Source organism: Galleria mellonella, unplaced genomic scaffold, assembly GCF_026898425.1.
Source record: "Galleria mellonella isolate WM207_F2 unplaced genomic scaffold, CSIRO_AGI_GalMel_v1 utg284, whole genome shotgun sequence".
NCBI classification, from domain to species: domain Eukaryota; kingdom Metazoa; phylum Arthropoda; class Insecta; order Lepidoptera; family Pyralidae; genus Galleria; species Galleria mellonella.
Window position 1 is genome coordinate 79,997 of NW_026442065.1, and position 24,604 is coordinate 104,600.

Here is a 24,604-nt window from a genome sequence, read left to right on the forward strand (position 1 = left end):
TCACGATTTTACGATCAATAGGTTATAGTATACTTTTCATCACACTACGATCAAAAGGAGCAGAGCAGTGAAGGGAAATGTTGGGAAAACGGGAGAAGTTACTCCATTTTTAAGCTTCCATCGCGTGTGCAACCTTAATGGCCACTTTTTGAAATGTAAAAATGTCCACCCGTGCGACGCCGTGGAACGGGCCGCTAGTAAATAATAAATACCGAGTGGAAGCGGTAAGTAAACTCAGTCGATTATGTCCCTAAATATAGGTACAATATCTTGCAATTAAATTTACCGGTATTAAAAGTGGATCACATTACATTATCATATATATGATCCTAGAAGCCGCTAATTATAGTGTAATAACCCCTATAGAACACTTAGGCCATATCATAAGAAAAATGATTTTAAATCATAAAATACATTTAATAATTCTATAAATAATATCATTTTTTGTTTATACAATTTGAAACAGTATAATAAAAATTCATGAAAATATATATATATATTATAATTTACATATAGTATATAAAAATGCCCAATCAGTCAGTCGATTAACGGACGCAACTGAGCAACCAGCGGGTCTACCATGAAATGAAATTCCGAAATTTCGGACTCAATTTCGTGTTTTTGTTTATACCAAAATCTAATCAATAAATAGAGTTTAACATTTCGTTCCTCATACATCCAATCATAAAAGTCCAAAGGAACGACATTTTAACATTTTAACATTTCCAAACGGCATGTATAATAATGTAATTTTAACATCAAATTTATGTTTCGTTTGACTCCGAAATTTCGGAAAACATTGCATGGTAGGCCCTCAGAATCGAATATGGACGTCTTAAAAGCTCGTACACTAAAGACGGACTGGTATATACTGGGCCGAATCGAAGCTAGCATCTTTTGAAGGGAGCGTTTTACTAGCAAAGCTGAACAATTATTTGTAAACAACGAATCAGGTCAAAAAATTTTGAGCCTCCCTTCATGAGTTACCTCACCGTTTAACTGTTTAATTAGTACGGGGACTCGAATATTTTGTTTTTAAAATTTAAATTCACGAAAATTAGGATAGATCTTTAGTGTTATGTGCCTACCCAATTCCAATTCATTCCTGTACATTTCATAATTTAACTCTCTTATTCATAAAAAGTGGCAAAACGTGCGTGAACAAAATGGCAGTCGGAGATTGACGGCTAATATGGAAAGTTGTGAAAATTCCGGTAGTATTGGTCAATCTCACGAGTGTTGCCAGTCGCACGCATACATAATGGCAACAGAATGAAACAAAATAATTTCCCAAAAATTTATATTTACATATTTTAACTATTACGCTGTTTTGTCGCTTTCATTCAAATGGAGAATTTAGCAAAAAAGAAAGAGACAAAACAATTCAGTAGCTAAAATAGGTTTATGAATAGTTTGACGTTTTTATGAATAAGGGGGTAGGAATATAAAGTGGAATTACACTGCGCACACGCAAATTCTAAATTGTATGCTGTAGTATTTATATACCAGTTATAAAAAAAATTGTTTTATAATAACAATAATATCAGGAATCATATTAATATATACAGATATCTTCAAGTCGACTCCCTTAGAAAATAAACAAAACAATCGATAGATACGTTTTCGATGACGCACCCTGCTGAAACGTTGCTGTCCCGTTCTATATCACACAAATACTAAATATTTTGCAGCAAAGTTTTTATACTCCGAAAAAAAAATAACAGATTCAGTCATCTCTAATTATAAGGCTAAGATGGGAATAAACTCTACTGATCGCAAAATAACCATGAAAATCGACTCAGAATTGGCGACGTGATCGCGTAGCTTGCAAAATCAAACGAACCAAGTATCGCCTTATTTGGAAGTCGCTTAAAACTTAATTTACAATGAACATGCGACTCTTAGGGTAAGTTAATATAGATAAACAAGTAGATTTGTCAAAAAACAAACAAAAACCGACGTCGATCGTGACAAAACATTTTTTTCCCCAACCAACTACAGAAACGATTTTAATGAAATTCCTATGGGACCAAACTGAAAGTATCTTTCAGACAAAAAACCACAAATCCGTTTATAAACGACGAAGTTTTGAAGCAACAACAAATATTACCTTTTTAAAAGTCTATCCACAATGCAATCCCACTAGTGGACTTGCAATATTCAGTCATTTGTCACGAAAAAAAAAACAAATATATAAATACATAAACGAATAACGCCTCCACTGCATAGCACAGCGTTAGAATTCATACAATTTGGCCGCTCGTTTTATTCTAAAAGTACGTTTGCAAGGAGAACATCTTAAATCATCTTGTTTAATATAAATAGGACTGGAAAACTGACTGGTACACTGGAAAAATTGGTTGTCTCCGCTTATAGGTTCCTTGACTCTTCATGACCCATCTCATAATATCAACTTTTTCTATCAATTAACTATCAAACATCAACATGGCGGGTTTTGCCAGCAGTTGCCACGTTTGGCAGGCGGTTTGACTCACTCACTAGCTTTTCTCCGCGACCTTTTCTTTAACCCTTTAAGTGCCATTGATTTTTACTCATATCTACTTAAAAATTCCAAAGAAATCTTTGTCGTGTTAATATCATTTACCATTGTCTCTAAAAAAAAACTGTATCTCCTCCAAAAATTATCCAATTTTAATATTTTTTTTTACAGCAAGCTAAACAGCGACTGACTTCACGAGCGCTATGACGCTCGTGGCACCTTTAGTTGCAATGCGCACGAGCACGATGGCGCTCGTCGACACTCGAAGGGTTAAATACAACTTCCTGAACCCTGCAGTCGATTAAAAAAAAATGACGATGCAAAAGAGCTCGTAATCGATTTGAATTAAAATTGTTTAAATTTAAATTAAATAAAAATTTAATAAATCAAAACTTCAAATGAACAGTTTTATTTCATTATTAAATAAATAAATGTATGTAATAATATAGAATTCTCCTTGCAAACAAACTTGTACGAGGTAATCGAAAGTATAATTCCAGTATATTTTTAGCAGTACATTGCTAATATTAGAGTGCGATTGTAAAGTGACTATATAAAACTTGATATATTTGTCTACAATACTAATGTAATAAACACAACAATATATCTAGTTAGTTGTAGATACATTTATACATTTACTAATGTTCCCTAACATAGTGATACACGGGGGGAAAGGGATTGTTAGTAATGGAGACTGAGAATCCCATTGCTGGCAATATACCCAACCAGGTCCACCTCCTCGCGGTGCCCCCTGGAAACTATCGTGGTTAATTCCTGATGAATTCATCATGATGGGCTAACTGGCCTGTTTTCATTCTCATCAATCACCCTTCACTGGTGCTCCGCCAGCGTATCCCGTTAGCGCAGGCGGGGTTACCATTCCATTTTCACCCATAAAAAAAATATAGTGATAAAATGAGGGTTCGCGATGGCGCTGTCATAGACTACTGATATATTAGAACGACGAAATAAATATATATTCACGACTGTAATCCAACAAGGGGTAGTCAGATTGGACGGTTGTATTGTGATATGTACCTAATTGTAGGTACCTCTGACCCACCGCTTTCTGCCACCAAGCTTGCTTACATTCTACATTCCAATAGTAAATGTGAGAATCTGAAACGATATAATTTCGAACGGCGGAATTTAAGTTACAGAGGCGGGGGTGAGGTCAACTCGAGAGAGGGGCAAGGAATAACTATATTGTTGTACCATACTGTAGTATAACAGACGTTGCAAGGTTTCGGACTGCAATGCCCTTTTATTAACACCCTATATACTATTTGCATACTATTTGAACTATAAATAAATACGTTTCGATCTATTAAAAACAAATCTACAATAACATAGCTATATATCTGACAGTCTTCTCCCTATATTGTACCATACTACTGTAAGAAATACTTAGTACTAAATATATTAAAACTTTTGATATATTAAAATTCTGATGGACTACTACCGAATAAAGATGGCGGATTTCGACTAAAAGTTTGATTGAGTCAATATCGACTACGATTGGAGATGCCTTTGCATTCTAAACATTCTATAGTAGATTAAAAAATTTTTGCTAGGAGACCTATATTAATATAATAGTAAATTTGTCATATGTCATATGATAAAGGTTTATTTGCAAATGGAAAATCTATTCGCCTCCCAAAATGAACCGTTTCACAGGCCACTCTGCATTATTGCACCACCTTAATTTCATTGTCATTCCAATACGTATAGATACATCAAAAGACACGTAACCGTGCGATAATGTACAAGGATATAGTTTGTAAACTTTCAGCTTACAAGTCTTAGCACCGAAACCTTGGTAATTTACACTTTTAGACCATTTCTGAACACTTGCGTTGATTTATAAAACAATGAAAGTTCAAATAAAGCACCAAATTAAATATAGAATTAATAAATAGAACGTCACATCTTATAATTACGTTTTAGCATCCTCGTGTGCGACCTCAATACGACTTCCACAAGCCTTTTATGGCTTTGAGTTTTGGCGATTTCTTGGTAGCTTCGAACTCTTGCTTGAAACTGATAATGAATTTGTCGCGCAAACTGAGCCGCGGCGTTGACGGTTTTAGCAAAAACTTCTTCAGATCATTGGTGAAACTCTTCGCTGTGTAGTTGGTCTCGTCTTTAGACTCGTCGTTGCTCGATTCGAGAAACGAGACCGATTTTATCGATTGAACGGAATTCTTCCGCTCCCGCGACGTGTTCCTCTGGCCACTTTTCGTACGAGAACTGCCGGTTTTGCTCGATGGCTGGCTGTAGCTTCTCGAGACAAGCGAGTACTGATCGTCCTCTATCGAATCGAGGGTTTCAGTCGATTTGTTGCACACCCGACAGCAAAGCTGACAGTGTTCTTTGTCACTGTGGTACCGTCCATTACAGTACACGTAGGTCTCTTTGACCCGCACGCTTCTCGGCTTCGTTTTACTCTTCGAGTACTTAGCCTGCGACTGTTTGGAATCGGCGCTTTTTCTTGACCGCTTGCGTTTACACTTCGGGCAATTGTTGCGCGCAATTCGTCTCAACTCTTTGAGGAACTCGTAGTCGATTTCGAAGTAGTTTTTCGCGTCCGGTTCGGAATAGTACTTTAAGTCGCTATCGGTAGAGTCGCTTTTGGTTTGCTCCTTTTTCTTTTTGATTTTCGGTTTTGATTTGGGAACGTCGCGGCCCGGGTCGGAATAGTATCTGATGTCCACGTCGGAGGAGTTGTACGGTGAGTTCTTGTCTTCATGGTACTTACAGTGCGAGCAGAAGGTGACGGACTTGTGTCGCGGCGGTGTGGGGGGCAAAGGTCAGGCCTGCACGGACGGCACCCACAGCGTCTTGTTCTGCTCCTCTTCGACAGCTTCTTTGATCTGCGTGCAGATGTAGGCAATATTCACGCCCGCTGGTATTTCCGCTGAAAAATTTATTAATGTTAAAACACATGTTCTACATTTTAAAAGCGACATGACTATTCTTCAGAGTACTTATTCGAACCGAAGGACCAAATATCACTAATTATAATTTTTTTTTTATATGAGATTAACAGTTAATATCAAATATTAGTACTTAAGTTTTACATTCCAACAAACCATTTATTCTTCCAGTGCTTTTTAGCTGAATCGTCATATCAGTCATTAACTGTCCACTGATGAACATAGACCTCCCACGTAAGAAGGGTTTTACCAATAGTTGCCATGCTTAGTAAGCGTGTTAGCAACCGCAGTTACGCTTTGGTGATATTATAAGAGGGACGCTGTTGTCCATCCCTCTATCATTAAGTTGCCTTTGTTGCCTCTTAGAACATACACAGGAAAGGCAGAGGTGGCCTATTCTATGCCGGGATCACATGGTTTTAGGCTAAATATTGAAAGACAAAAAGAAAATATCATGAGCGTTTGGTGGACAAGGCAGCTTTATATAGGGATTTATTTAGTTGTTTTTTTTTTTTTATACAACTTGGAATGGCAAACAAGCTGACGGCCCACCTGATGGAATGTGGTAACCGTCGCCTATAGACATGAGCAGTATCATGGACATAACAGAGTATACTGTTTCGCCCATGATACCCCCCATGCGTCCCCCCATTCCTGAGGATTATATTTTTTTATATTATAGTATTAATTTTTATTATAGTATTAATTTTATATGCACAAAAACTTACCCGATATGTAATTTCTATACTCATTCTCGACCTTCAGCCCATGTTCGTACATCTCCTTAGCAGCTTTCGCGGATACTTTCTCCGAGGGGTATCGCGTGTCTTTCATTTCTTTGATTTGTTTGACAGACTTGAACTTTATAAACAGCACTATAGGGTAGATCTGCTGCTTATGTAATTTCTCTATTGTCGCCACACTGATATCCAGGATGCAGTGAATGCCCTGTGAGAGGAACAATAGTGTTGTAAACTAACCTTTAAATTTAACCATATAATAATCGAAATTCATTTAATTTTTATTGGTTCAAATACAACTTTTGTTTGAAAAAAGCAACGTCGCGAATGGCCTGCAGCGGGATGCAGTGGAGGTGGGAGGTCGGTAGGAGGCGGTACCTTGTCGGCGCGGTCGCGGATGGCCTGCAGCGGGATGCAGTGGAGGTGGGAGGTCGGTAGGAGGCGGTACCTTGTCGGCGCGGTCGCGGATGGCCTGCAGCGGGATGCAGTGGAGGTGGGAGGTCGGTAGGAGGCGGTACCTTGTCGGCGCGGTCGCGGATGGCCTGCAGCGGGATGCAGTGGAGGTGGGAGGTCGGTAGGAGGCGGTACCTTGTCGGCGCGGTCGCGGATGGCCTGCAGCGGGATGCAGTGGAGGTCGGCGCGGGGAGGTCGGTAGGAGGCGGTACCTTGTCGGCGCGGTCGCGGATGGCCTGCAGCGGGATGCAGTGGAGGTGGGAGGTCGGTAGGAGGCGGTACCTTGTCGGCGCGGTCGCGGATGGCCTGCAGCGGGATGCAGTGGAGGTGGGAGGTCGGTAGGAGGCGGTACCTTGTCGGCGCGGTCGCGGATGGCCTGCAGCGGGATGCAGTGGAGGTGGGAGGTCGGTAGGAGGCGGTACCTTGTCGGCGCGGTCGCGGATGGCCTGCAGCGGGATGCAGTCGAGGTGCGAGGCGTGCGAGGCGGGGCGCGGCTCCTGCGGCAGCACGAACACGCGCGGCCAGTCCGACACCAGCTTCGCGGCCACGCACTCGCGCAGCGGGCCCAGCACCACCACCGGCCGCTGGCTGCCGTCTGCGGTCACACTAACAACTTTAACGTACCCTGCTCCGTTAGCAATCCCAGATCTAAAATAAGGTTTAAAAGTATTCATTCATACCGAAGCTTACCATAATATTAGCTGCGTCGAAATTAACCATCGAACTTTTAAAATAATCTAAAAGTTAATTTTAAACTTTCGCGTTGTTTACACATATTTTAAATACACAATCGGGACTTAACGCGATGTTTTTACAGGTAAATAGTAAAAACATACCTGTTTCTTTATATATAAGCACTATTTACCTGCAAAAGAATTTACATCGCGTCATGATTACATATTTAAAATAAGATTTAATAGTTTTTAACACTTCTTATTTATCATCATCACTTCAGCCATTATCTGTCTACTCTTGAACATAAGCAACTTCCATGGACTACCATAAGAAACGATCCTAAGCCACCTGCATACTTGTTATTGCTTAGGAATTATTAATGGTTGAAATGCAGAAGTATGAAGATTGTGTGTATGTGTGCGTGCGTGCGTGTGTGTGCGTGCGTGTGCGTGCGTGTGTGCGCGTGCGCGTGCGTGTATCGCGTACTGACAGTGCAGGCGCTCGACGCGCTGGTAGGAGAGCAGCGGCAGGTCGTCGGCGAGCGCGCCCGAGTCGCTCCAGCAGCCGAGCTCGGTGTTGGAGAAGGAGGCCAGCTCCTTGCTGTCGCGGTGCTTCTTGCGGCGGAAGAACGAGCGCCGCGCCGTCGTCAGCGCGCGCCGCGAGTCCGCCTCCAGCGGGCCCAGCGACCGCCGCAGCAGCTCCTCCACCCTGCGGACGGACCGAGTATACACACGCTACACACACCACACTCCCCCCGCCGGCTTCCTCGTATTCTCTAAACCATCAACTCCATATTTCACTATAACTGTCTTATTACAAAATGCAGACTAAAAATAATACTGGAATAAACCACAGACTAAATCAATGCTTATTTCAAAACCAACTTTATCAAATTAAACCATGGAATATCCATGGTCTGAAGATGGGCCTCCGAAATACCTAGTTTTACTGGTTATGTTCATTTTTGCAATAAAACGAAAAATATATATATATATATATATATATATATATATATATATATATATATATATATTATATATATATTGACCTAAATTGAAAGGTCTGACTGATAAATTAGTGTATTTCATAAATTATTTGAATTTATATTCCGTTTTACAATACTGTATATAATACAATTGCAACGAAATGGCGATAACTAATAATTATAAAAAAAATATGTATTACAATGACAAAAATATATCATATACTATTTAAATAGTAATAATGGATAATTAAACATTATGTACAAATACATTTCAGTTTTATAAACATTATTTTAAAGTAAAAAACCATTATATAAAATATCAGTTTTCTGGTAAAACGAAACATACTATTGATTGACGCCGAAATGAATGAATGATTACTGTATATAATCTGTGGAAAGATCTACAATCTAATCCAGCTATTAAGTAGATTTCTGTTAGTTCTGCCTTTAAGATAAAGTCAAATTTATGTTATAGATTAACATTAGATTTAGTTTAAATCTCGAGCTATTAGTCCAGGTTTAGTCCGGGCATTAGGGAGTTTTTTTTTTTTCAGCATTCAATCAGTAATATTAGGGTACATAATATGTAATAAAGCATGGAGGCGTAGTTCTCCTTGACTCATTATACTATCCACATCCCGCAACGTCCTTCCTACCACGGCCACTTTTGGCGTCAAATTACTTACTTGAATTTACTGGGTATGGTCCCCCACTGTCGCTTCATCCCCTTGCAGTCGAGCTGCCAAGCACGCCAGAGACCGGGGGCGCCGTTGTACAGCGTGTTGTCGACGAACAGCACTTCGTCCTTCCTGAACCAGAGCGAGTACTCGTCCAGCGTGTCCATGCCGTTGGACGTGAACTTGTTGCAGCGGTCGAACCCGGCTCGATGTAGAACGCGTCACCCGGCTTATCCTTTATCTCGTGGTATTGCTGGAGATCGTGACGAACTATCACGTTCACCTGGAGGAATAGCAATATTAAACAACCACATCAGATCAAGTTGCAGTAATATTCAATTGTATCATGGTGTAATAATGCCAAGAGTTTTAGAAACAACACTTTGATGACGAGCTCTTCAAAGACGGAAGTTTATCTATTATTACCACTCTAGCCAAGCAAATGGACCTTTATACAACATAATAAATATGGATATCTGTCACGAAGCTCGTTCATCAACAGCTGAATAACTTTGATATTCCAATTATTTATTGATACACCAAATGGACATTCTATTACCAACATTGCTTTAACTCTTTGAATGTATATTCAAAAGGAAGATATCGATCAGAACATGAATTTAACTAGCATATTGAAATTACAAGCATACTGAATTACCTTATCCGCTGGCTTGGCCAGCTCTAGTGCGGCTTGCTCGGCCGTAGCATGCCTGAGATCCACGTTATTGTATTCCAAGATCTGATCACCAGTCCTTAGTTCAGCGATATACGCCGGCGAATCTATACGCACACTATGTACGAATATACCCACTGCGTTGCCGCCTACCAAACTAATACCCAGGTCGGAACAGTTCCGCATGTCTATCCGAAGAAACTTCGGCAGGTCCTTGTTCCCTGACGACTGCCTCAACGTGGCCACCTCACTAGATGGCGTCTCCATTCGAATAGACTGCTGCGGTCCAGGAGAATTTCTTGGTGTTGGAGACCCAGACAGAGAAACGTCGTCCTCGTGGGAACTTTCTGGAGAAGACGAGCTACCAGGCACCTCGACTTCGTCCTTATATTTATCTGGACTATATTGCACGAGCATGGTTATAGAATTGCCAATTTGTCTCAGCACTTGCGCTGCGAGAGAGTATGTCGCCGATCGCATGTTAATACCGCAAACTTCTAACAACTGGTCCCCGACTTGTAAACCTACTTGACTAGCTAAGGAATTTTCGTTTACTGTCGATACAAAAACGCCGCCACTCCTAGGTGGACAATCTATTTTAATACCGAGAGGTTGCTGACTCTTGTCTATATGTACCCTCCTCAGTTCTCCAGGCAAAGGTTTGTCTAAACCAATCCCACAATACTCCGGCATAGAGTTCCTTGTGCCCTTGTGCGTCAATTGCTTTGCACCGTGTCCAGGACTTAAAACTTCCACGTGAAATGTCGGCATTGGTGAATTCCTTTCAGAACTTCTTTCGATAGATCCTGTGCTCAACTTCCCTGCGGAATTCTTGGACGTTACACTAGGATTGGAGGGGACACGAAACCTCTGGTTTTCCTTTTTCCTTGGAAACGTACCGCCTTCGTATGTATGATGATAATCCCCGACGCGGCCTGTCCTCGGCACCGGCTGAAGATCTGACATGTTATGTGTATGGGACGTGAATGAGTGCATATCGTAACTAGTACCTATGCTCTCCCCCGACTGGCTCTGCGGTATATTCGTAGGACTTGCCAGGTGGGGATAGCGACTAGATGTATAAGGGTGTAAGTTCGCAAACGGTCCCCTATAGTACTGAGATTGAAGACGCGACTGACTCGGCAGGGTTCCAGTCATTGGATAGTTCGGGTTGCTGTTCAAACTATCCGGCCCGAAACTATCGCTGTCTGAAGGATACTTATTCACAGTTTTCGGCGACGAGGACTTCTTTGAGGAATAGTACTGGTCCAGTAAATCATTTCCTGGATGATTTTTAATCGAGTGCTCCAGTGAACTGGGAGATTTTCTCGACACGAAATCTAGGGAGCTCGGCCCTTTGTTCACTATGAAATCTAACGAGTGGGGACTTTTCGTCCGGCTACGAGCGACCGGTTGATAGTCTAGCGAATCGTCGGACGGATTTAATACTAAACTTAAGCGGTTTGGGGTCATGTCGTGATCTGAATAATCACTCATGGATATTTTGTCTTTTTCCAACGTTCGAATTTTCTCGAAGTTCATACTGTTCGGTGAGGCAAAAGGGTTATGGATTGTCAGTGGGGCGGGTTTGGGAAAGTGCTCGATTGCTGGAGTGGATTCTATAGATTTGTACATAGAATGCCGCGCTGGTGTTGTCACTTGGGTTAGCGGGGCGTGACCTAACGGTATGGGGTTCGAATTTCTGTTGGTATTCGATCTTTGCGGTTCCGGCGGCAACTTGGTTGGCGGACTGAACAGTATGGATAACGGCAGTCGTTCTTTCCTAGACCTCGGCTGAACTATTGTTCCGGTAGAGTTTTCTTCTAGATTGAAGTTGGCTCTCGCTTTAGGCCATGTACCGCCATTTTTAGCGTCATTTTGGGACTCCTTATTTTTTCTCCGTGAGCGTTTTAAAACACTGCTAGTTTCTTTAACTGTAAAATGAAATATACAATTATAAATCGATGCCAATTCTGAAATATACCTATAATAAACCAGAATCTAGCATTACAAAAGTCTAGCATTTTATTTTGCATTTTAAGCACATCACTCTATTGGTCAAAGTTATCCAAATTGTTATTATTAGGACCTCGTGGGTTGCAGAGGCTCGTGCTCAAAATCAGTGATGTAGCGCCCCTGACACTACAACAACATACTGAGCACGGACCTCATTTTGCAAATATTACGACGCATACACACACACTCATTTTGGATGAAACTGTTATATGATTTTTTTTTCTAAATTCATATTTTTTATGTAGTTTATTATAATTTTCAATAATTTTTTTTTACTCGTATGTGTGTGTTGTCGAATATTTTGTAAAATAAAGTTAGCTTTTTTTTCTTTCTATCTTTCATTCTAAAATCTTTCCAAACAATGTTATTGACATCGCTGCGAGAGATCAGTGTAAACAAACTCACCGCTCTTCCCGTGATAACTGTCGATAACGGAGTCCAACTCCGCGATAGCGTCCGTCTCCGGTACCTGTAGCAACGCCATCATATACATATATTGCCGTGTGAATGTTTGTTTATTTTAATGACTACACTTCGTCAACATACTACAAATACGAAACTTACTAGAAGATACTATAATGTATGTAAAATGGAGTCCTTTAGAACATCCTTTGCAAAAAATTTTTTTTTGTTATCCCAGTAATAGATTATATAACTATGTTAATAAATTTCTTAACATTTATCATTGTACAAGATATTACTGTAAAAATATAACCACTAGATGGCTGTATATATATATTCTTTATAGCACTTGAACATATAGCGATTAGTTTAACAACTTGTTAGCAAGGGAGGGCTTATCTCTGAAAAAGATCTCTTCCAGCCAACCCAGTGTAGTTGGAGAGAAAATAATTTAATTTGGATAATCCAGTGCAGGAAAGGTACCGGTGAAAATAATGTTAATACAACAAACACAAATTGTGAATAAATATATAAATAAATAAATACGTAAATAAGATAAATAAATAAATATAATAGATAAATATATATACATATGTATAAGTGCATAGAATTATATATATAATCAAATTCACTACACACACACACACACACACACACACATCATTTACCATTTTATTATCATCCAATAAAAAAAAAACTTCAAATGTGCGTCATATAGAGATCTAAAAGGATTTTTTCAAATAAATATTAACAATTATTATTGGCTCGCTTCGGACACTTCATAAAATAAAAAACGCCACGACTGTCACAACTACAGGAACAAGTAACGTCTGTACACGTGGCAATGTGTGCGTGTGTATGTAGTTAGGGATAGCGTGGGAAAAGCCCGCGCTTCGATGTATTATATAATGTGGATTAAGCTATGACGTTAGATAGATAGATAGATAGATAGATAGACATATAAATAGATACTCTTTGTTGTTTCATTCTTTATTGCCCATATTGTACTTTAGTAGTATTACTTATACTGTGCCACTAGCTTCTACCCGCGACTTCGTCCGCGTGCTCATAATATATTCACTGGCGGGAATAAAAGGTTGCCTATGTTCTTCTTCACCCCATATAGCAGGTACTTGTATACCAAATTCTCAAACTCACTTTCACAGGGGGACGAGATTGTTAATAATATAGTCTAATAGTCTCATTGGTAGCAATACACCCTATCAGGTCGACCTCCACGCGGTTCCCTCTGTAAACCATCGTGGTTAATTCTAGTAGAATTTGTCACGATGAACTAACTGACCTGCTTTCATCGTCACCTATCACCCCGCACTGGTATCCCGCCAGCGTACACCGATAGCACAGATGGGGTTACCATTCCATTATCATCCATAAAATATATATATATATATATATATATATATATATATATATATATATATATATATATATATATATATATATATATTACCCCTATGAAAATTACAATAATATAACATAAAGTATCAAACACCTATTATTGCTAATATAAAATACTAGCGATCCGACCCGGCTTGGTACGGATAATTTTAATATAAATGGATTTTTTCTAAAATAACAATAAGAGAATACATACATACAATAAAGAGAATCAAATTTATCTTAATAGTAATTAATCTAGGTTATCATTAATCTTCATTCATTCAATTGTGATTAATTAAATGGTGACTCGAATTATTTAAAAATATAAGAAATGTATAATGGAATATAGATAGAGTGTCTCCATAGAAATGCTTCGAGGAAAACAGCTTTACCTTTTCATACAATTTTACGTGATAAATAGTTATGATTGATTCCGTTATAACTTCTATAATTATTTTGTCTTATAATTTCTGCATCGTTTTAATGCGTAAACACTCATTTTATTTATTAAATAATACGTCAAGATACATTTCATGCATAAATATTATATATATATAATATATATATATATATATATATATATATATATATAAACTGATAACAAAAACGAGTCAGCTAATTTGACAATTGGCTGACAAAAATTTGACCCGTTTTTGAGGCTCGATGCTCTATCTAAATAATCTAAGTTTATAACAAGAATAAAGATATAAATAAATCTATTTGTAAATTGATAAGAATTGTTTCGTTTAATTCCGTCCACGCACGTTTTGCATGGAACGGCAGTCGAAGATTGATGTCTAATATGGAAGTTTGTAAAACTTTTGGTTGTAAGTGGATGTCAATCTTCTAGTGTTGGCAGTCGCACTCATACTAATGGTAGCGGAATTAAACAAAATACTTCTAATTAAATGACCAATGATATGGACTTCCGTAATATATAACACCTATATCAATAGGAACGAATTAGTAATGACGAGATTCTGCTTAGGGTTAAGGAAAAGAGACAAATTATAAAAACTATTGAGGACAGAAGGGGAAAAATGTTGGGACACTTGATACGACACGACGAACTTATGCACATTATAATAGAAGGTAAGATAGAAGGAAGGAGGGGAAGAGGGAGACCGAGACATAGTTACATCAGGCAGATCAAGGATGGAGCTGGTGTCGTGTCGTATCAAGAGGTGAAGAGACTCGTTGAAAATCGTAGTGAGTAGCAAGAGCTCCACCGACAAGAGCGCAACTCTTAAATAGGATAGATAGGTAGAGAGATCAATAAAACAGATCAATTTTAAATCACTAACCTTATTTTGTTTGTCTTTAGACTTGCTCCTCCCGGTGACCGCTTCGAATTTCCCCCTAATCATGTCCCACGTTCCTGCAATGATGACAACAACGTAATATACGAGGGAACAAGTGTCGGTATCGATTACATCTTATCGAGCGATAAAATTTCCAGAATGTCGGATGTATACTCGTGATGCGTTATCTCACGTTACCTCTCATAAACAACACAAATACAATACGTGAGATTGTTGGTTTACAAAACGACTTTTATTTACATTTTGCCAATGAGGCATTTCGTTATAATAACCTACTTTAAATGAAACCGGTCATGTGCGTGTGGAACTCGCGCGTCGAGGGTCCCGTGCATGGATTAGAAATAACAATATCTTTACTGCTTCTCTTATGCTAAATTGGCAAGTAATAGATAGATAGATAGATACTCTTTATTGTTTCCTCCAAAAGATTACAATAGTAAACTTATTATAAATATAAACAATTACAAGAAATAATCACAATGAGAAAACAATGAGCGACCTTATCGCTAAGAGCGATCTCTTCCAGGCAACCTTAGGTTGTAAAGGAGTAATTATAAACAATTTGGTGGAAGGCACGATGAAAAATTTTAGTAATAGTTATTATTGTTTGTAGTATTTTTCTCGCAAAAAAATCAATCTTAAAATGTACAAATCTAGCCTTTTCATATGATAACCCACTTGAACTATTAGCACCGTTTTGAAATTTAGAACATTATTAGAGGTTTTCTTAATCTAAATTTATAGCAAAAAAAATATATATTTTTTTTTCATTTATATCCATTACGATATGAGTGGGCTAACAATATGTAGAACTATTCCAAATTTGAAATCAATACCATCAGTAGTTACTGAGATAAAACGGTGTGACAGACATTCTAACGGATGAACGGACAAAGTCGCACCATAAAGGTTCCTTTATGCCTTTTTTGTACGGAACCCTAAAAAGAAGGAACTCGAATGTTCACCTGATATCTTTTCTTTGAATGTATGTGTAAGGAAATCGATGTTATCGATTTCTTACCGACTTCAAAAATAGAGGGCGTTCTCAATTAGGATGCAATTTGGTTACCTCATAACTCCATCGTTTATAAACCGTTTTGGAATTTTTTTTTTTTATTATCTGATAGGATATAAACATTGGATTCATAGAATTTTAATCAGAATCAAATTAGCATTTCCGATAAAAAAAAATTATAAATGACGGAGTTATGAAGCAATAAATATAAAAATAATACAAACTCATTAAGAAACTCGTCCTTTTTTTAAGTCGGTTGAAAATCGTGAACTTATTCCTATTTTCTTTTAAAAAGATTATCGTTTGCTAAGTGCTTTAGAAGGCAGGTAAAGCTGTCATCCGGTTGCCTCATATGATCGCACGTAAGTTCTCTTAGCCCTCCGAGGGTTCAGATGGGGGGATCAGGGCTAGCCCTCTGTCCTCATCACCAGTAACGGCTAACCCACAGGTCTCTAGCTTGCCTTGATAGCTGGCTTCCTTTTATGACTGGGTTTTTATTAGGAAGCAGGTTCTTCCTGAATGAATGGAGATGTCGGTAGGGGCCGCCCTAGACAGACGTGTGTCGACCAAATAGGCGACGTGCTGAAGAAGGGCCAAATTAAAAGTACCCGTAACCGGCGAGCGTGTATGAAGAGATTGATGAATGTGGAAGAAGCGAAAGAGGTTTGTTTGAATCGAAGCATTTGGCGTTTAATTGTTTCTGCCTACCCTAATGGGAGACAGGCGTGACAGATATGTATGTATGTTTACCACAGGAAACCTTTGTACAAAAGTCGATTGCTTGGGTACCTCTGTCCCATTCGTGTTTCGACCGTGAAGCAGTTGTGGTTGCACGGCTGTGTTTCGGATTGAAGGGTGGGATATGGCGTGAATTTACTGGCTACAGAGGAGTAACACCTGAGTCCTCAGGAATGGCAACGCATGAGAGGTATCATAGGCGAAACAGTATGTCCATGGTACTGCTCATGTCTATAGGCGACGGTTACCACTTTCCATCAGGTGGGCCGTCAGCTTGTTTGCCATTCTAAGTTGTATAAAAAAAAATGTATGTTCTTCCTCTTCTTGCTTGATTATATATATATATATATATATATATATATATATATATATATATATATATATATATTGTACAGTTTCGTTATACCACACACTTATTAAATATCAATAAGACTCACTGATGGAACATATAATGTTTAGTGGTAACACTTATAAATAATTTAAAATAAGCACACGCGGTGATATCGACGACATAATGTGAACTGGTGTAAATGTGAAGTATGAAATAATGCGGTCGAATGCGAAATGCTGACGATGCGCAAGCGCAGAGCGCGGAAACCGCACATATAGTACGTAATAAAACGGGCTATTGTGAAAAGAATAATTATGGTAACATTATGGTAATATCATACCATAACTATATCAACCGTTAATTGTCCACTGCTGAACATAGGTTTTTGGGTGGAAGGGGGGCGGGGGGAGGGTTCTAGTAGTTTCCATGTTTGGAAGACTGGTTGGCAACCGCAGTTAGGTTTTTGGGGATATTTTAAGAGGGACCCTGCTGCCCATCCCTCGCTCTCGCTTAGTCGCCCCCTACGACACCTACGGGATAAGAAAGGAAGGCCTATTCTATGCCGGGATCACACGGCCTATATTATAAATATATATAATAAGAATACATATACATAGTCGTGTGGGCGGCCCGGTATCACTTAGCACGGAAGCACTCACCCCTCTCCTGGTGTATCTTGCCCTGGCTGCCGGCCGCCACGTGGTACACGTACCGCCGGTCGAAGTCCGGCACGCCGTGCTCCACGTGCACCTGATCGAGTTTCCGATTTATAATGATTACAAACAATTATACTAGAAACCTATTTATAACACTTTGCCCGGGGGAGGGGGAAGGGATTGTTAGTAATGGAGACTGAGAATCCCGTTGCTAGCAATATATCCAACCAGGTCGACCTCCTCGCGGTTCCCCCTAGAAACTATCATGGTTAATTTCTGATGAATTCATCATGATGCGCTAACTGGCCTGTTTTCATTCTCATCTATCACCCTTTACTGGTGCTCCGCCAGCGTATTCCGTTAGCGCAGGCGGGGTTACCATACCATTTTCACGCATCAAAAAAAAATCACCTATTAAAAAAATCATTAATCACCCCGTGATAGTTATTTTGGAAATATATTTCATGTACAGAATTGACCTCTCTACAGATTTATTATAAGTATATATATAGATATGTATTGTGTTACTGTTTGATCTAAATAAATAAAAAAAAGCCGGTCAAGTGCGAGTCGGACTCGCGCAACGAATGTTCCGTACAAAATCATCAAGTTTTAATTATTATTTTTGTTTTACGTGAAATAACTACAAAACGGTTTTCGGATTTATTTCTATACTTGTGCTACATGACGTTGATTCTTGTCAAATTTCATGACCCTAGATCAACGGGAAGTACCCTATAGGTTTTGATACCATCTACGAATGTCAAAATACGCGATATAAATGTAACATAAACGGCCGTATCTTTTGATTGCGTCGATTTAGAAGCTTGATTTTTTCATTGCTTTAAGAGATCGCAGAACTGAGTATATGATATTAATTTCAACTTGATACCTCCACGCGTTGCTAAGAGGTTTAGGTTTTGAGTGACAGATGGACGGACGGACACCGAGGTGATTTTATCCATATTACTAAAGGATTCAGCTTATAATTTTACGACCGGCCGCCTGCCTGACGTCAACCCTCTTTGGGAATGTATTTGTTGGTGGTTTCCACCACCTACGGTTTGGAGGAAAGGATTGAGGGAAAAAAGAAGGAAATGTTGGAAATGCGTAAAGGATATATATAAACCTCACATCACAATGTTCGACTTGGAAACTACAAATCCCATTGCTAGCAACATACCCAACCAGGTCGACCTCTTCGCGATTCTCCCTGGAAACCATCATGGTTAATTCTTGTCGAATTAATCATGGTGGGCCAACTGACCTGCATTCATTCTCACCTCTCATCTTTCACTGGTGCCTCGTCGATGTATACCGATAGCGTGGGCGGGGTTACCATTCCATTTTCACCCATTAAAAAAAATGTTCGTATCCGCTAGTCTCCAAAAACGCTCAGCCAATTTTAATTAAATCTTAAAATGTGTACTACTTTCTCCAATTCGAGTTATTATAAAACATCGCAAATGAAATAATGGGTTAAAACTAGTATTTTATATATACATTTCACTCGGCAACATGCCCGTAACACCCCTAGTATTGCAGGCGTCCATAGGCTACAGTAACCGTTTACCATCAGACGGGCTGTATGCTTAACCAACTTTGTGGTATAAAAAAAATTACCTTCGAGTCCGGCGGCGGCTGTACAAACTCACAATACGTGTCTTCTGTTTGCGAACATATATTCACCGTCTTATTGTCCGAATACGAATGCTCATACGCTGGGAACCTAGAAAGAACATACAATTTTAAGTATACCAGAATATGACAAAAACAAACATATTTCGATAAAAAAAATCAAAATCATTTAATAATACAGTATGTTAATTAACATAATAGCTTAAAACTGGTGTTAGAATTTCAATAAATCAGGATCTAAATTTTTTTTTTAAACAATATATAAAAAAAAATTAAAAATCCCGAAAAAAGAACAATTTGTAACAACGATACTATACACAATAATAGGTATGTACATACAAACTTTTTTTTTATACAACTTAGAATGGCAAACAAGCTGACGGCCCACCTGATGGAAAGTGGTAACCGTCGCCTATAGACATGAGCAGTACCATGGACATAACAGAGTATACTGTTTCGCCTATGATACCCCCCATGCGTTGCCATTCCTGAGGACTCAGGTGCTATTCCTCTGTACCCAGTAAATTCACGCTATATCCCACCCTTCATACCGAAACACAGCCATGCAAACACAACTTCTTCACGGTTGAAACACGAATAGGACAGAGGTGGCCAAGCAATCAACTTTTGTAGAGTCTCCCTCTGGTAACTTTTTCTTGCTCTCCCCCTTCCCCTTCCTTCTATTGTAATGTTCAGAAGTTCGTCGTGTCGTTTCAAGTGTCCTAACATTGTTTCCCTTCCGATAATAATAAATATAAAAAAAGAATAATTAAATCAGTAACAACCGTCTTCAAAGTGTAACTTCAAACCACAATATGTTCAGCCAATCTACAGATTACATCTCTGTTTGTTATTGTTTTTGAATTCAAAAATACTTTCACGCCATACAATCGACCACGTCCATACAAGAATGTGATAAGAATTCATCAATACATTGAGACAGATATGTGGTAAAGTACACATTTGAGATCTGGCATTATATTTGTACTAGCTTTCGCCCGCGACTTCTTTCTTGGACCGGGTTATGTATATAGGCTTCTCTATCCCTTGTAGGTACGTGTATACCAAATTTCACAGTAAAGCCAATAACTTTGATTTAAAAACTAAACTGAAACGATTTTCATAAAATTTCTAACAAACCATAATTTGAAAGCATATCCTTTGTACAAAAGTCGACTGCTTGGGTACCTCTGTTCTATTCATGTTTCTACCGTGAAGCAGTTATGTTTGCATGGCTGTGTTTCGGTTTGAAGGGTGAGATATGGCTGTGAATTTACATGGTACAGAGGAATAACATCTGAGTCCTCAGGAATGGCAATAAATGGAGGGTATCATGGGGGAAACAGTATACTCTGTTATGTCCATGGTACTGCTCATGTTTATAGGCGACAATTACCACTTTCCATCAGGTGGGCCGTCAGCTTGTTTGTCATTCTAAGTTGTATAAAAAAAATATAAGCAAATTAAAAGCCTCCTTTTTGAAGTCGGTTGAAAATACAATTTCGATTTACAAATTAATAATTTTGTATTCATAATAATTAAGTTCAAGTGCAAGTTGCATTCACAAACCTAGGATTTTATGCAATTAACAATAAAAATGCATTTACCTATCCCTATCACAACAAGGGTACAGCGGCCTTACTACAGTCACCAGAACGTCGTATTGGTTCTCGTTCAACATCGCCATCGCTTCGGATACGCTCTTAACGCCCTCTAGCGACCTATTATTTATCTGTTGAAGAAATAAAATAATTATCTATCTATGTGAATAACAAAGAAAAAAAAGCAAATTTTACCTAATTCTAATTACATCCATCATGGTCTAAGTCTATCACTGTACACATGTACAGTGTCGAGCATCTAACATTAGATGCTCGACTTAGAAAGTTATCACTATGTTGTAACATAGAAAAAAAATAGACATATTTAGAACCTTGTTTAAAATGGTTTATAAAAATTATTTAGACAATAAATCAGTTACTTACGCTAACAACTCGATCGCCGACGAATATATTCCCTTCCTTGGCCGCGGGACTACCGCTTGTTATTTTGCTCACAAATATACCTGTAAACGTTTTTTTTATTAAAACATACTGTATAGGTTGTGACTGTACAGCTGTGTTACCATTTCCACCATATAACGAAAAAGTATAATCAATTATTTAGTAGTTCTATAATTTATTATATCATAGCAACATTATAACTGTGACAACGGACAAATTTTTTTTATGATCCTTCGAGCCGGATTTTTTAAATGAACGACTTTGTTTGCGGGGTACGTACCGCGGTGCAGCAGCAGGCCGCGCGCGCCGGGCAGGCGCAGCGTGCGGCGGGCGGCGCGCGGCCGCTGCAGGCGCAGGGCGGCGGGCCCGCGCGCGAGGGCGGCGCGCAGGGCGGCGGCGAGGGCGGCGCCGCGAGCCCAGCGCGAGCCCGAGCACGCCTCCACCACGCGGTCCAGCGGCCTGCGCACACCCCCACACACACACACTATCACTACCCGCTCACTTGGCTCCGTCCGCACTACGCTACCGCTGACAGTATGACAAACCGCGTACATGACTAGCTATGATTGTGACAAATAGTGAATAGGACTAGCTATTATACAAATTACAATATATGACTAGCTATGATTGTGACAAACCACATAAAACTTGCTATCATTTCATTCATCATCATTTCATCTCCCTGACGATAACGAGCGGTGCGATAGTGAAAGGTGGCTGTAGACATCATAACAAAGAGTTCTTCAGAACACAATCTGTTACACAGGTGGTAAAAGATGCAAACAGAAGCAAAGTCTCGCTCTGTCAGCCAAGGATCGTCGACAATTGTCATTGCACGCCTTTAAACCAAATCAAGAGGACTCAGCTGGTAACCAAGAGTTCCCACCCAAAAGTGAGAACAGTACTCCATATGAGGTCGAATCCGTGACTTAGATAATAATAATCCTTGTCCCGAGGTAAACGTCGGGACAAACTACTACTTCTAAATACTAAGCAGTGCTTCAGTATTGCTTCGCTTAATTTAGCACTCCGAACTTTTTAGACGCCAGCTTTACTTTGTCCTTCTTATATGACTTCGGAACTCGACTAAGCTGGAGATGCCGACAACAAGAATCCCAATGATAACGGGCATATTCCGAAATCACAAAGCCACAACAAATAAAGTTTTCTTTTTTTACTATTATAGCCCAAAATGTGACCACACCATCCTGAGCGAATACTGACACAATATGTTCCATGAATATCAAATATCAAGCTAAAATGATCAAGCGAAAAAGGAATAATTTTACTCTCAATGGTTAACCACACTATGCCGTCTCATTAAGTGCTTTTTTACACTACATTTGAATATCCAATCCGAAGTTATAGAATGAAAAAAACACGTCTAGAAAAAAGCCATTCCACATTATTACGGCATTGTCACGTAAGAGTTGGTCAACCGTGTGTAAAGGGAAGGTGAAATAAAAGAATGAAGTTCTTGCGAGCACTCCACTTCTTAGCGGTAATCGCGCAAACTTATCTTAGTAGGGTTGAATTGGACTGAAATTATTCTAACACAATCGGAGACTTTGCCAAGAGTACTATCGATTTTAGACACAAACCGTTCGTGGATAGGCTTTACAACGGGACGAGAGATATTGGCACGGCCCGTGTAGTACGCATCTCCAGTGCTGGGAACCGCATAACAAAGAACGTCGACTGCAGTCAACAAATCAATGACACAACAGGAACAACTATGGGGATAGCACTGAACTTTGTGAGATGCCAGCGTTAATGTCCATGCTATCAGAGCAATCGACCACAGTTTTGATGCGTATGCTGGACATAAATTTGGCGACCTCTTTACACAATTCCTTGGAAAGCCCGCATGAGGGCAACTTCGCAAGAAACCTTAGTGCCAAATTCGGTCGAAAGCTTTTACCGTATATAGGTCAACGCCTCACTTTTATTCTCAGCAACAAGTATCCAGCGGTGTGTTAGGTACACTAGATCACCAATTCAGCATTGACCGAAAACCATATTTGCGGTCGCTCAATAAACCATAAGCTTCTACGTATCCGAGGAGTTGTGAATGTGAATCATGACGTGGAGCATGTAAACCTAGCCGTGTGATTCCGGCATAGAATAGCCCCCCCCCCCCTTTTCTTTTCTCGTGAATGTAGTAAGAGACGACTAAGGGAGGGCAAGGGATGGACAGCAGCGTCTTCCTCAAAACATCTTCAAAGTCTAACTGTGGTTACCAATCCGACTACCAAGAGTGGCAACTACTGGCAAAACCCCCCAAGGAGGAGGCTTATGTTCAGCAGTGGACAGTTAAAGGCTGATATGATGATGATGATAGTGCAATCGACAAAGTAACCACACCTGACCCCGGAATTAATGGCATGCGGCGTTATATAACTAGTCAGGCCATAAACACTGTTACATAAAAACTTATCTTTTTTCAACTTTTAAAATATTTTGAATTTGGAACATATTTATTATTTTAAAAACTTCTTTCTATTTCGCGTTATTTCACATACATTTTCATGTTCGTTATCAAATTATAATATAAAATGGGGTGTTAAAGAAAATAGGATTGCAGTGATCGTCTTGCACAAAGTGGGTATGGAGCCGTCGGTCAAATTCCAGATACTTCAAAAGCTTGGTATCAGCCGTATGTTCGTATATCTTACTATCAACAGACACAACAACACTTCCTCTGTCGAAAACCAGAAAAGATCGGGGCGGCCGCGTGCTTTTACAACTACAAAGGATGTTAATGATGTTAAAGCCAGAATTCATCGAAACCCCATTAGGAGACAAAAAATCTTATCTCGAGAAATGAATATTCCCGCTAGAACTCTGTCGCGTATTATAAAACAAGACCTGAAGCTCGGAGCTTATCGTCGGTGTACAGGACATGCCATAAATCAATCTTTACAATTAAAGAGAGTGGATCAATCAAAACGCCTTCTGTCGCGATACGCAGGTGAAAGGCACAGAAATATCCTCTTTACAACGTGGTCATGATTCTACGTCAGTGATGGTTTGGTGGGGCGTGACTTATCAAGGAGTCACAAAACTGCATTTTTGTGAAGAAAGATTAAAAACTTCAGCCAAAGAGTGACAAGATACAGTCTTGGATCGTGTTGTGAAACCTCTCAGCAATACACTTCTTAAAAATATACCGTGAACTTTCCAGCAGGACTCTGCACCTGGTCACAAGGCACGAACTACCTAAGCCTGGCTTGAAACCAACATTCCGGACTTTATAAGAACTGAAGACTAGCCCTCATCTAGCCCAGATCTCAACACTTTAGACTTCATATTATGGTCAGTTTTAGAGGACATGGTCTACTCTAAACGACACGACATAAATAAATCATAAGAACCCATAAGCCAAATCTATCATAAATACTCTGTCAGGTCGATCTCCACGTGGTCCCCCCTGGAAACCATCG

General features: G+C 39.4%; 2 protein-coding genes across 2 annotated transcripts in view; both read right to left on the reverse strand.

The window, feature by feature from the left end:
• Nucleotides 1–25: 25 nt before the first annotated feature.
• Nucleotides 26–5,307, reverse strand: LOC128200837 (uncharacterized; the record flags this gene model as incomplete). Its single annotated transcript, XM_052895542.1, has 1 exon — nucleotides 26–5,307. A coding segment is annotated over one exon (843 nt), but the record flags the coding sequence as incomplete, so codon positions are not given.
• Nucleotides 5,277–24,604, reverse strand: part of LOC113516156 (disks large homolog 5) — a 37,039-nt gene continuing 17,711 nt past the window's right edge. Inside the window, 14 exon segments of the mRNA XM_052895538.1 lie at nucleotides 5,277–5,417; nucleotides 6,165–6,384; nucleotides 7,052–7,224; nucleotides 7,795–8,012; nucleotides 8,976–9,174; nucleotides 9,177–9,249; nucleotides 9,625–11,573; nucleotides 12,061–12,124; nucleotides 14,763–14,836; nucleotides 17,524–17,614; nucleotides 19,144–19,249; nucleotides 20,766–20,890; nucleotides 21,144–21,223; nucleotides 21,442–21,620. Of these exon segments, the coding sequence (XP_052751498.1) occupies nucleotides 5,311–5,417; nucleotides 6,165–6,384; nucleotides 7,052–7,224; nucleotides 7,795–8,012; nucleotides 8,976–9,174; nucleotides 9,177–9,249; nucleotides 9,625–11,573; nucleotides 12,061–12,124; nucleotides 14,763–14,836; nucleotides 17,524–17,614; nucleotides 19,144–19,249; nucleotides 20,766–20,890; nucleotides 21,144–21,223; nucleotides 21,442–21,620 (3,658 nt within the window). The 3' untranslated portion in view covers nucleotides 5,277–5,310.